Source organism: Camellia sinensis, chromosome 6 (genome assembly GCF_055761805.1).
Source record: "Camellia sinensis isolate YWXY chromosome 6, ASM5576180v1, whole genome shotgun sequence".
NCBI lineage: Eukaryota > Viridiplantae > Streptophyta > Magnoliopsida > Ericales > Theaceae > Camellia > Camellia sinensis.
Genome location: NC_138966.1, coordinates 125504467 through 125519277, shown reverse-complemented (window position 1 = coordinate 125519277; position 14811 = coordinate 125504467). Strand labels below are relative to the sequence as shown.

At 34.7% G+C, this 14811-nt stretch overlaps 1 protein-coding gene and 1 long non-coding RNA gene across 2 annotated transcripts; both read right to left on the bottom strand.

Annotated features, from left to right (window-relative positions):
* Positions 1 to 413: 413 nt before the first annotated feature.
* LOC145792865 (uncharacterized) lies at positions 414 to 5384 on the bottom strand. Its single transcript, XR_014332999.1, has 2 exons — positions 5232 to 5384; positions 414 to 771 (listed from the first exon to the last, which is right to left on the bottom strand). It is a non-coding gene; the product is annotated as an uncharacterized LOC145792865 (long non-coding RNA).
* Positions 5385 to 5388: 4 nt separating this feature from the next.
* LOC114315821 (F-box protein SKIP31-like) lies at positions 5389 to 13277 on the bottom strand (the record flags this gene model as incomplete). Its single annotated transcript, XM_082876412.1, has 9 exons — positions 13107 to 13277; positions 12857 to 13005; positions 10015 to 10119; positions 8077 to 8152; positions 7508 to 7618; positions 7056 to 7230; positions 6830 to 6948; positions 5640 to 5700; positions 5389 to 5453 (listed from the first exon to the last, which is right to left on the bottom strand). Coding segments are annotated over exons 3-9 (663 nt in total), but the record flags the coding sequence as incomplete, so codon positions are not given.
* Positions 13278 to 14811: the final 1534 nt, after the last annotated feature.

Here is a 14811-nt window from a genome sequence, read left to right as displayed (position 1 = left end):
AACATTTCGCGACAAAAAAATTTGGTCGCCAATTGTAACATTCTACGACCAATATTTTTTTGGTCGCCTATTGTGACATTTCGCGACCAAAAAATTTGGTTGCCAATTGTGACATTTCGCGACTAATCAATTGGTCGCCAATTGTGACATTCTGCGACGAAAATTTGTTTGGTCGCCAATTGTGCCATTTCGCGACCAGAAATTATGGTCGCCAATTGTGACATTCTGCGACCAAAATATTTTTTGATCGCCAATTGTGACATTTCGCGACTAATCAATTGGTCGCCAATATCCAACAAAATAAACCTGTAATTTATAATAATTCATCCAATTTATTCAATATAATCTGTAAAAAGAAGAAATCATTCAAATCAACAAATAAATTGAATCATCAACATTCAACAAAATACATATATCAACCATTTCTGAACCTGTTTAATTAAAGTCAGCAGCTATTATAAGTTTACATCCACAAATAATTCGAAACTACATATTTCATCTAGCATAAAAATTTAACACATAACAAGTACTTGTTATTATGTTTTAAATTTTTATCCATGTACATCAACCCAAAAATATAACTAGTAGTCTACCAAATATTTTCTATACACACCCATCCAAAAATATAACTAGTAGTGTATCAAAAAATATAACTACTAGTCTACCTAATATTTTCCATATACATCTATACAAAAATATATAATCCTTCCAAAAACTCAAAAAGTGCCAATTTGTCTTGTATAATTTAGTTTTGTGCACGAGTTCATCCATCTGTACCAAAGAAAAAGAGAAATAATGTCAGTTAAAATTGGACAAATAATGAAAAATGTCCATGAAAAGCAAAGGTCACATTGGCAAATTAAAATGACTACCATTATCAAATTGTAAATAAAACAATAGCATTCTCATGTCTATAGAATAAATTGGATGAGCCACCATTCCAGATCTAATATAGTGCCACACAGCAGAAACCAAACACGGCAACTGAAATTGATCCATATTGTCAATAACTCCTATCTTCCTCAATGAACCTTTCATGTGAATTAAATTAAACTCCTATTCTGGCAACCTATATATCTAGATTGATAAATAATGAATGAATGGATGATGAACAGGTTTCATTACATGGCAATATCGGAGCAGATGCAAAGGAAGATGCCAATGCCGGAAGATCAGATAAGGGGTGTGGCACTTGACTACCCAGAGGCTGTTCGATTGATTAACCCAACCAATTCACTCCTCAAAGGGGAGGTAGGTAGTCTACTTGTAAAACAGAACTTTTGACTACCTGGAAAAAAGTTAAGTTTGTGACTATTGAGTAGTTTTATTTCTAATCGTTTTTATTTAGAGATAAGTATTAGAAAAAGCAAATACTAATATATTACTTTATATTTATCATGCATGTATTGATCAGTGATATAAAAAAATGTTTAAAACAAAAAATAATATATAGCAGCTCTCTAATAAATTTGATACATCGATGATTAATAGTTTGTATTTATAGTTGACTGTCACCTATAAATACAAACTATGAATTGGTGTTGATAGTCACCACCATATATAGTTGACTATTAATTTATATTTTTTCCTCTGTAACGATGTCATTTGACATCACCACCTGCAGATCATATTCCATCAAAATAAATACAAACACTAACATTTTCATACAACAGAATGTATGGTGTTCTCAGTACTATATTTTCTTTAATAAGGCCCACAATCCATGATGTTCTCAACACTAACATTTTTTATTTTAGTTGTTTCTAATGTGTAGCATTTGAAATTTAGAAATTTCACAATATTTAAAAATCAAGAAGTTTCTCAATTTCTATACAGAAAGTGTGCACTTTTGCAGTTTCTTAAACATTGTAATTTTTTTAGTTTCTCAATTTGAGAAATTGTGAAATTCGACATTTTTTTGAACAAAATTTGTGAAAATTTCTAATTTCACAATATAGACCACCAGTTTACTCCAAAAACAAGCATCCAGACTGATCAGGATGACCATCCAGACCAGACAGATGAGGATGATTGATAGATCAGAAAAAAGCAAGACAGATCTGGAGCACACCACCAGAATTGATCTGCTGCAGACCACCACAAGCATCACAGATCTGGAGCACACCACCAGAATTGATCTGGAGCACACAACCACAAGCATCCAGACAGATCTGATGCAGACCACCAGAATTGCTCTAGATCAGTCCACCTTCATGACTGATGCAATACTTCACCATGCAGACCACCAAAGGAAGAGAAAAAAAGGAAAAAAAAAGAAATAGAGAGGAGCTAATTCAGAGCAGTTTTGGACCCCAAACGCCCCGGTTTTGCCTACTTTGTCACACTTTTATGTCCTACATAACTAATAATGCGTCCTATTGAACCGTTGCATGCTTTCACAAGTTTGTTTGATCTAGGCCGAGGTGACCGCTACGATCTCGGGTTGTTTCCAGGCTGTTTCCAACTTTTTGCCCCAACCGGCTCGTTTTTGCCTTCTCTATCACATTTTGGTTTCCATGGAATAGTCAAAAATTCTTGTTTAACTATTCATCCTTAGATCAGTGGAACATTACAATGTTTGAAGTTTCTATACTAGTCAACATAAACTAAACTGTAAATTCCATCTTTTAAATATTGAACTAAAATTAGTTTAAAGACAATCATTTCTCTATGATATTCTCATCAAACGTTTATTTGCCTATACTTTGAACATAAATATAATCAAATATGGTTTAACACACTTACCAATTACCACTTACCAATTACCATAAATAAATATCACCCCTTGCACTATTAAAATATCCACAACAGCAAAACAAGACCGAACCAACACAATTCAGCAAGAAACCCCTCTGCTGCAGTCCCCCAAAACAATACAGCAGCAGGCATTTAAAAACTCCCCTGTGAATTGTGGCATTTTTTTTTTTTTTGGATTTTTTGGATAACCAAATAGAAAGTCTAAATTTTTCTAAAATTTTTCAAAAAAGTGGAACCAAACAGGCTGATTTTGTTTCATAAAAGACCCGCTGACCCCAATTCCACACAGAAAAGACAGAAACAGGAGGTGTCTCTCTCTTATAAAAGGGAACACAATTTGTCTTTTGGTCCTTTTGGGTTAGTAGCCCATAAACAGGTATATATTACCTAAATCTGTGCTTAGCAACATTGGTGGGGTTACAATACACAATTTGTAGTTTGTGACTCAAATAGTTGATTTTGGAACCCTTTGTTTGAAACAACTTGGTTTTTCATTGATTTTGGTTGATTTTGAAGTATTGGAATAATCTCGTGAAATTTGGTTGATTTTGTGAACTCTTAAATTTCAAAAAGTTTGGCGTGAGATAAAATCCTTTGGATAAGTAAAAATTGCGGTCTTCAAAATAAAAAGAAGCATCATAATATATAGGCATATATGGTTATATTGCATGCTTACACTTGGTACTTGCATATTTGATTTCCTAGTATTATTCCTATGCAGCCATCATGGGTCAACGTTTCAAATTACAGGTATGGATGGTAATTTGGTTGTTTGAAGCATTTGGTGCTTCCCACTTTTGTGAAGGATTTGTCTCGTTATTATTTAGAGTTGAAAAGCTATCCTTTTATTTTATGTATAATTTGAATTTATGGCATGTAATAGAGGTACTATAAAGCTCTTGGACTTGTATATAAGTCTAGCTTTCATATTGACATGTATGATATGAAATACATGTTTAATTGGAAGGTTTGTTACAATGTATGTCGATAGGCCTTGATGCTAAAACAAAGTAAAGAAGATAATGTGGCATGTTGAGGGATTCATGCATGTTTAAAGACCAAGCTATCACTTGAAAATTGGGACTTTCATATGCCTAAAATGAAAAAAATGTTTTTGACAAACTTGGCAATATTTGTGTTTCAAGAACACACCTTTTGAACCACAAAAATGAAATTTTGCAAAATTCACACCGCATCTGCTGAAAAATTAGTTATATACACTGTTTTGGTCCTTGGACGCTGTTTGGTAGTCCTAAAAATTGTATTTTACCAAACAAATTCATATTTGAGAGGATTCTGTTTCCACACCGTTTTGAGACATTTTCTGTTAATAAGATAAAATTAGACTGTTTAACATACAAGCTATTCAAAAATGCTTTTACCACTGTTTTTAGGTAAAACAAATATGCCCTTCAGAAATATTGAAGTTAGAAATGCCTTAACAACTTTAGTAAGTAACCAGAATAATGGAGAGGTGAATTCAAGTGAAAACTAATGCTTTTGGCTTAAAACCAATAAGGATTTCTTAAACATGTTTTTGGGGGCGAACCCTTGATTATACTAATGAGTTACTTTTATTAACAAAACTTAAGTAACTTAATTCCCTTTACCCAGTTCACCAATGGAGAGGTGAATTCAAGTGAAAACTAATGCTTGTGGCTTAAAACCAATAAGGATTTCTTAAACGTGTTTTGGGGGGTGAACCCTTGATTTAATTAATGCGTTACTTTTATTAACAAAACTTAAGTAACTTAATTCCCTTTACCAAGTTCACCAATTCTCAAAAAATCAGGTGGGTACTAATTTGTACATTTTAACAATTTCGTTCCTATCTTTAGTTGGATGTTGTCAAGATTGCCCCTATTCGTCAAATGATTTTCAACTCTAAAGTTTGACAAATTTTAAGAGTGCCAGACTGGAGCAAAGTTGCAGCACCATAAGAACTTGTCGACTAAAGTTAATCCTCAACACCACAATATGGTTTTAACTACTTAGCAGAGGTAAATTACGGGTTGTTTAGCAGCAAATTGTTAAAGTCCATATAGCACATTTTTTTCCTATATAAATCATGGCAAGGATTCCAATTTCTTGGATTGGACATTATCATTTTCACAAGTCTACTGACATCATAATAGAATTAAAATATTTGAGAATATTGTGGAGGTATCCATTTCAAGAGGAACAGCAAAACGCACAAGAGAAAATTGAGGATTTCAACAACTGATTTTAGGTACATGGGTAGACGGACTAATAAGCAAGTGGTTTCAGATTTTTCCAGTGCAACCTGCCAAACTGTTTAAGCTTCAAATGCCATACAACAGTTCGACCCATTTATCCAATGGGCTTGCTACCACCTACCCATGAACAGCCTAAGAAAAAAGTCGTTTTCTTTCCCTTTTTCCCCTTTCCTTTTGGGAGGCGGGGGGAGCAATTCGTAACCAATCCAAAAAGAAAGAAAAAGAGGCCATGCATACCTCCAATTAGTAGACTTGAATCCATTGACGACTGCTTAGGAGGAACTGAGCCTGCTAACCGTTGTTGGGGAAGTTGATTTTCAAAAGAAGTAGGATAATCGACTGGGCCCATTGGAAGTTCATTTCGAGAAGCGCCTGGCCTCTTACTTTGTTCTACTTTTCCTCCAGTGAAAAGGGGAAGAGACAACCTTGACCTGAAGTGCAGCTGCAAGTTTCGTCCATCTGGCCAGAGGCGAATAAAAAGTTGACATAAAAAGTTGACCTGAAGTGCAACGTGAAAAGAGGAAGAGACAACCTTGACCTTGCACACACACACACACACACACACACACACACACACACACACAAGATGAATAAAAAGTTTTGGGAATCAATAAACATGATGCAGAGGCGAAGTAGGAGATTTACCAAAACGGCCAGACCCCATGAATGGTTCTGCTTCATCTGAAACACCACCTTGCTGCTGTTCCTGGATTTTCAAAAAAGAGAGAAGATTTTTGAGTATCAAATCTAAAAATGATACACGAAGCCACCTATCTCCTGCTTAACAAAAAAGCAATCAAATGGGCAGACTAGGTGACATAGACTTGGTGACATGCTAATGCTCCGTTTGTTTTGGCAGAAAATATTTTTTTACAAAAATCTTTGTTTCAAAAGATCTTTTCCAAATATGTTTGGTTGCATCCTGTTGAAACTAATGTACTAATGGTTGTATAAGTAGTGGTGGGGGTGGGGGTGGTGGCAGTGGCGGTGGCAGTGGTGAAGGTGATGGTAGTATTAGTAAGACTTTAATCCGGAAAATATTTTTCCCATTTTAAAAGTGGACAACATTTTCCACCCAAACAAACAAACCATAAATAAAAAAGTACAGTCCCCGCTATGATGATAAACAATAATAACAGCCAGCTAAAAAGCTCGATAGAGTAACTAGCAGTCAATTTATCATTTTATCAAACAAAATACCCCAAAGAAGCATAAAATTACAGCAACAGAAGAGCTCTTATCCTCTTTCTGAACATGTCTCCAGAACTTCGTTCACAGAACATTCAGATAGTATCTACTCACAAGTCTTCCAATGTTCTCCTAAATTCAGATCTATGTCAAATTAAAGCTTCAAAAAATATGGAATACTCCGAGGAGACGCAACAAAACATGGGTAGGCATGGAATATGCACATGATGTATCTATGTCGAGACATATTCACTATTTTAGAGATTAACTTTAAATTTTACATCTCAAGTAACAATGAGTAAGTCACTAGAATATGGCACTAGTTTCAATATTAACATATTTTTGGATACTCTAAATATACATTCGACAGATATATAACATGCACTTATATACATATATCAGTTTGAAACACATGCATATATGATTAACCAAATGAAAAGGATTACACTATGAAGAGATGATGGTCCAACAATCATAAGTTAATATATGTATTGTGAAGTATACGAGCCAACAGCATCACATGATAGCCATAGACATGCACAGTGAAGGTCTAGCTCTTCTTTTTTCATTTTTTCATATTTTTAACAGGTCTAAGTGTGTTTTATGACAAAAAGCCAAAAGTGTAAGCTAGAGGAGATCTCTCTTACAATGTCTGGTTCCATTTCAGCTGGTGACAGCAATCTATCAAAACAATGTCCAGATATTGTACAAACCAAAAGCTCATTTGTAGGGTCCAAAACAGCTTCTCTACATGTATCATCATAAACTGCATGAACAAAGAACATAAACCATTAATAAAAATCTATGTAATTGTACCTATTAAACAAACAAACATTAATGCCACATTCAATAACCACAACTAGTGTTTCATACCATGAACCTGCCCAGTCTTCTCACAAACAAATACATCTCCAATTTGATAGTAAGTACATGTTTCTCCAGAGCAATCATGGTCCAAGACCACCTTATCAGTCAGGCCTCTGCTGCTTTTCCATATAGACACTTGATCAGTAAGAGTCTTGTCAAGAATAATCCGGTCATCATTCACCTTCAGATATATAAAGAGAGAGGGGGGGGAAAAAAGGAATAAATAGTAATTAAGGAAATGCATTTGCTAATTTTCATTGAGACTCATTTGAAGAAGTCAATCCCTATGCATGGTTCATCCAAAAAGGGGATTCATGCATTAGCAAGTTATGGATTAGATTCCAAGGCCTATTGATTTGTACAAAGTTTACAAGAAAGAATGAAAGACAGTGATTCCCCAAATACCCTATTAAATCTTAGAAGGCAAAAGTTTCAGCCCAATAGCTACCCCTGTTTACCTGAGAAGGAAGAGGTGTTTGGCTTCTCTTTGCTGCCTGCATTTGGACATAATACTCTTTGAACTCAGTGGGGCAATTCCTAACAAATTCAGCCATGTCCTCTTCATCACGCTGCAAGAAGAAAGTAATTCTTCTAAACCAAATTTTAAACTTAATCTAGCTTTATCAATAGGGGCAACTGCAATAAAATGATATAAACTCAAAATAATAGCAAAGAGGTGGAAACACAAGATTTAGTTGCACAATCTAATGCATGAATTGTTTGTACTTCTGTGACATTGCAATTATTTTGAGTTGATACCATTTTCTTGCAATTCCCCCTCATCAATAAGCATCCAATGTGTCAATTACAAGAGGATAAAATCATCCAAGGAATATCATAGAAGAGATGCAATACAGGAGCTCTGAGTAAGCTCAAAGAGACAAGTTTCTTTAAAGTCAATAACTAATCTTCCTCACTTGATAAATTAGAAGAAAAAGAATGAAGAAGAGCCTGGGTATAAAAAATCAACGTCTTATATGGATTTTGGTATGCTCACCAAAAAGCTGTAAGTCGAACCTAAATATACCTGGATGTAAAGCTTTTTCCAAGCACATTCCCGTAATTTTTTTGTAGAGGGTAGCAGACCCCAACTCATACAGTACCTACAAAAAATTTACAAATGCATTATAGATACGAATGCAAGTTTCTGTTTTAATACACCCATACCAACAAAGTTACATGTACACAAACCATGTCAGTCTAATGATATTACATTCCCCTCCAAGTCCCCCATGGACCCCAACTCACACTCAAGTGACAGACACATATTGGGAGCTCAATCCAAATCACATTTTTCTATACCACCAGCTCAATTTACACCTTCATTCATAACTTCAATTTGTAGCCAAAGTGTCCACAAAATATACACTTGGGTATTTAGACATGCTTTAACCTCTTTGTTACATGAATTTAGATACAATTATTGAGTACAAGTGTTAGATACAGTGAAAACAATAACCAAAAAGCATTGGCACCGGCACCGGCACAAGCAGAAGCACCTTCTTGGGTAGTTTGTTTTTTTCTTTTTATCTTGGACTTCCTATTCTCATTTATCTTGGCTATTCTCTTTTAAACTCATGTTTGATCAGAAATAGTACCAAACAGAGGACTCAAATAAAACCCTGGGTTCTGTGAGTTACTAGAGGGGGCAGTTGGAGGTTTGGGAGGCTGCCAAAGGTGGTGGCCTGCGGCAGTATGTGGCCAATGCCCTGACCAAGACATCCAAATACATGGAGCATAAGTAATATGCTTTGATATGCTTTGAGAATCATGGCTAAGTGTCTGCATCTAAGAACTCTAAAAACTTTATTCTATTTGTTTTAGAATTTAAAAAAAAAAAAAAAAGATAAGAAAAAGAAGAAGAAGAAGGTACCAAGCTTAGAGCACTGGAATTTTCATTGATTAACGAGGAGCTTGGCTCAGGCTCAATTAGCCCTATTCAAGCTTACTTTCATTGATATTCTCACGTTCATCTTTCGAGAAAGGGACATCTTTATAAAGGATCTTGGCCTATCACAAGAATTTATATTAATAAATACACTAATTTTGGGGGCCTTTGCCAACACCAGACGCTTGCTAATGAATATCACGTATTCCTAGTGAAAGAGAGCCATCTTCATGGGGTCTCAACAATCCCAGTGGCAATGTCCAAAGCGTTGGACCAATAAAAGACATAATTTAAAAGATCATGTCAATTCAGTGTAGAACCAATGCCAACATGACTTCATTAAAATTAAAGAAAATGGAAACAAATTTTAAACAATATGGTATAAACAAGCATCATTGTCATCCACTTGTAATTAATGTCCAAAGATAATAAATTAGTAAGTATAATCACACATCCTGTAGGATGACAACTATCAGGAGGAAACAAATGACTCATATCAATAACAATATTTATGCACAAGTGGTTATGGTTAAAATGCAAAGTGATTTATGTATGTTGAGTCATTATAGAATTCATTAATAAATGAGTTTTTACTAATTAAATTAACTAATTTGTCAAATTTATTCTTTAGGACAAAAATGCATTATTGGAAAGAAGTTATAAATAATTGAAATATAAATTAAAAAACTAAGAATTAAAATATCTTTTATTCTATGTATAAATGAATAACAAAATAAGTAAGGAACAAAATGGAGAAAGCAAGAAACTTGTATAACCACATTAGGAAAGTACCTGCTTAAATATAGTACTAGTCCCAGACCCACTGTATCCAATTAAAAGAAGTTTTTGAAGGGTTCTCTGCTCAGTGTAGTCAGGCACAGCTCGGCTAACCAGATTATTCACTTGTTCTCCACAAGGATTTGCAGACTTGGAAGGAACATGAAGGGATAGTACAGCACAAACCAGCTTTATACCAGCCTGAAAGGTAACTACGTTTAACTTAAAAAAAAAATAGTGCTGTTTTTTTTTTTGGGAGTGGTTAGAAAGATGTAGAAGTAGATGGACATCGATACACACCTTACCCCAGATATACCCTCTTGTATTTTTTTGTCCCTCTTCATAGTATGAACCATCCTCGTTCACGCAAAACTGTGGGTTTCCAGCACATTGGACCCCTGCCAGCTACAATGTTCAACACAGTAATATTAGATATATGCATGTGGATTAGTTTCAATCTCATCCTTAGTTAGACATATGAACCTGTAACATCCGTAGATTAGTTTCAATCTCAAAATCGAGTTAGTTGAAATCACAAGGATCATATTGACACAAAGGCCAAAGTACAGTGACTATACATAGTAATTTGTCCTAATTTTTTTAGTTATTTAAATGTTTGCCCCCTTAAGTAAAAATTCTGCATCCCCCGTCGTCATTTAAAACATTTAGTCCAAAATCAGTTGACAAAAAATTAAGACGTCTCTTCTGAGTACTATAACTAAATTTAGGTGATTTAGAGAGAATTCTATTGATGTGGACAAGCTTACCAATAACAAACAATAATTTTGTAAACAGAAAATCTAGCAGAAAGAAAACTGACATTATTATTGTGACTGTGGATTCTAGAAAAAGTAACTTTTCTAGCTTCCAAGTTATTACCAGAAAATCTTTTGTAATCATATAGTTGGGGGCAGATGCAATTCAAGCTTATTTGAGATTCAAGGCGAAACATTTAATTAATTACAATCTTTTATTATTTTTTTATAAGATAATTAAAATTTTAATTTAATCCTTATAATTTTAAAAGAAAATTTTATTTTATTCATTAAATTATCAGTTAAAATCAATATTACCCCACTACAACATATAAAGGTTTTACTCCTTTTGTTTAATGTTTATAATTAAACCGAAGGTGTTAATGTGGTATCGAAATTTCATTTTGCCTCTCAAATTATACTCAAAATATCAATTAGATTCCAAAATATATTAAAAATTAAATTTAAATATCTAATAATAATTTTCATCTAAAAAAGTGAGAAAAATAAATTTTAAATAAAAAGACGTAAATATTTGTGTTATTGATCATTCTCCACAAAATTGTTGCTAAGTTCAGCAACAGTGCCCTTGGGTCAATGATATGACCGGATAGATTGTAACCTCGGCTTTGTAGGTTGAGATCTTGAGATATTCATCTTTATTATTATATATCATAACCCAAATCTAGAAAGAAAATATTTCTCTCACAGCATGTGTGGTGTAAATTTTTACCCACACTGTTTTTATTGAAACTAATATGGGAGATAAACTAGCTACAATTGCCAAGAAAGGGAAAGAAGAGAATAGACTAGGAATTTTGGACACGTTTCCCTAAGATTGACTCAATGTAATTTTTATTAGAGAAATGTAACAGACCCATAACTGACACTCCTTAATTCGCCTACAAGGATGTGATGAGGGTGCTGATAAAGAAACTAAGCTTTATTTCATTCATTAACAAACCCAGGGGGTTCTAGTTCATTATATATACATCTGATGCACTGTAACTACTACCTACCTAATCCAACCACACTTTCTTACAGTTAACTAACCATAGTTCTAACAGACAAATAGCTGGATCTGAGAAGGCTGCATTGAGCTGAAGCTGGAGCTGCAACTATAGCTGCTGTGTGGATGACTAAGACTGCTGCAATGAGCTGAGGCTGGAGTTGCAGCTAGAGTTGCTCTGTAGCTCTGTAGCTAGGCATGGTTGCTGTTGTGCTACACATGGCTGCTACTATGCTACACATGGCTCAGCTGTAGCTACACATGACTCAGATATCTTATCATTCCCTCTCAAACTTTGGGGACAAGGAAGAACCTGAAGTCTGCCTTGAAGATAGTGAAACCTAGAGATAGAAAGAGGTACTGACATTACTATGGTACTCCATGGCAAACAAGTATTTTGCTCCATCACCACCTAAATTCACCCCTTCCGGCGACATTTAAATTACAACATCTAAATTTCTCAAAGTTTGGTTTCTAGGTATATAGACAAAACAACGACCCTAATGAAACAGAGTAAATCATTTCAAGAAAAGCTCCAGCTTTACAATTTCACCATCAAAAGAAATCTAAACAAGAAAAACAAGAACTTATCAAATTGCATTCCAAGTATAAAAATAAAAATAAAAAACCCTAATCCTGGTTTGTGTTACAGACTACAGAGCAGTGAACTGAGAAAATTGAAGGGAAGGATGGGAAATTGAGAGAGAAGAGAAAGTGGATTTGAATTTCTTACCAAGGGATGCCTCCAAACACCATAATCTATCAAAGATTTACATACCCACAATTTTTTTTAATAAAATGCAAATAACGGATTAGATTTCACCATTAACATTATTTTTCTATTCCAGAAGATGGCTCTTATATTTAATTAAGTAAACGAACACTTTCTAAATACATCTACATAATTCAAGAAAACTTAGATGATAATAATAATTTTTAATGCATTTTCATCATCCCAAAATCAAAGGAACAGTACAAATCTGAGTCTGCTTTCTTACCTTAGGCAAAACAACGAGAACAAAAAAAAAAAACAAAACATGAACACAAACATTGAGAGGGAGAGGGAGAGGGAGAGACAGACAGAGAATGAGTAAGAGAGGGAGAGAGGATTTATACCTCAATTTGTTTTTAGGCTCAAAACATGAGGCACACTAGCAACAAAATTCCCAAACCAGGAATTGGGGCCAAAATAACCACTAATCAGACACTAGCATCAAAATTCCCAAACCCAGGATTTGGGGCCAAAATTCCCACTAATCATTAATGATGCCATTTTGGTATTAACAAGACAAGACTAACAAAACAATCTGAAAACCCTACATACACTGATTGATTTAATAAATGGGTTGGTTTCAACAAAAAATGAAGAAATGTTTACCAGGCAGTGTCGGTAGAGGATTTCTTGACGGCTAGGCGAGACCAAGCGACGGCCTTATCGGAGCTGGGGGCCTTGATTTGGACAGGTGTAACGACGATGCCGATGAGCTGTACGGAGTTACAAAGCTCATTCTTCCACTGAAATGCTCTCTTCAGAACAAGAAGAGAATGAGAAAGAGAGGGGAAATCAAAGAGAAAAAGTGGAACAGAGAGAGATAGACAGAGAGAGACAGAAGCTTGAAAAAATATACCTAGATAACGGTGGCGAGGCGAAGACGGATGGTGGCGCTGACGGTGGAGAGGCGAGGACGGCGGACGGCAGCGTTGATGGTGAAGAGGCGAGATGAGTGACGCAACTGGGAGGGTGGGATCGATTAGGCGCGTTTTTGTAAAATATTATAGGGGTTTGATTTGTTTTCCCCTACAAACTGTGTTGGTCGGCTACTTGGACTCTCTGCATTTAACAAACAAAACGACGTCGTTTTGAAATGTGCGACTAAATTGTGGTAGTCGCTAAAAGATTTTAATCTCCCTCCCAGTTTTTCACTTTGCCGCCTAAATTTTTGGTGACCAATATTTCAAATTAGTCGCGAAAACTTGCTTTTCAGCGACCAAATTACTTTAGTCGGTGAAAGTATGAACTTTTGCCTACTAATTTTTTCTTAGTAGCTAAATGTGATTTTTTTGCGACCAAAATATTTTTAGTCGGCAAAAGTGGTCGGTAATTGTGTTAATTCTTGTAGTGTATGAACTTTTGTGATGATAGTTCAGAAAGTAAGTACCATAAACAAAGGTGGAGTTAGAAGCATTTATGATTGGAGCTCCACTACGTAGCTCGAATAGGTTGCGGCTCGAGTGGCCTGATTTTGAGTTTTTATTTGGTGTGTGCGTGTGCTCCACTTAACTCTCATTTCAATTCAAGAAAAAGACCAAAAAAGAAAAGAACAGAACAGAGTGAAGACACTCAGGCCCCCTTTCTCTTTTTTCACCACTTTCCCTCTCTCTTTCTTCACCACTTTCCCTCTCTCTTTCTCTCTCTCTACCCCAAACACACATAAACACAGTTGAAAGAGAACTCTCCATTTCATCTTCATTCAATCATATCTCTCCACTTCCTCCTCAGTCCCTCCCCTCCTACCTCCGTTATTTCCTCACCTCTCACGATCCCTAATAATGCTCAAACACACACACATACACAGAGTTGTTCAATACACACACACATAGAGTTGTTTAATCATAATGTCTAATGGTTTGATTTGTGATTTTGGTGGTTACGAGTTAAAAAAGTTATGAAATTCCACCTCTTGTAAATTGGGGCATTCGGATAGTCGGCACACACAGAAGCAGCACGGTAAATCTCCTCTCTCCATCTCTCTACTCTGTTCTTTTCTTTTTTTTCTTTTTCATTTGAAATGAAATGTATGGGTTAAAACTGAGATGAATAAATGGGGGTGTACACAGATATGTGGGTGTATGTAGAAGTCAGGCCATTTTCGAGCCAAACAATTCGAGCTATGAATCTTTTCTGTTATGATTGGTTACAAAATTTTAAATTTTTTATAAATATTTTGTAATATGATTTGTTTCCAAGCTTTTGTGACATTTTTATTAGGGTAAATTACATTTTATTCCTTTTATGTTTAATTATTTTTTCACTTTGACTCCTATATATATATATTTTTACTTTAGTCCTTCACGTTTTAAGTTTTTTCAATTTTTCTCCTAAAACTAACTTTTGTTAAAAATTAGATAAAAAATAGCACATTGACAGTCATCTGACATAAAAATATTTTATTATATATAACTCATACATCTAATACAAACTTAAATTTTAATATAATAATATATTTTTTATATTATGTGATACTTATCATGTCATTTTTTATCTAATTTTTAACACAAGTTAGTTTTAGAAGTAAACTCCAAAAAAAAAAAAAAAAAAAAAAAACTTGAGAT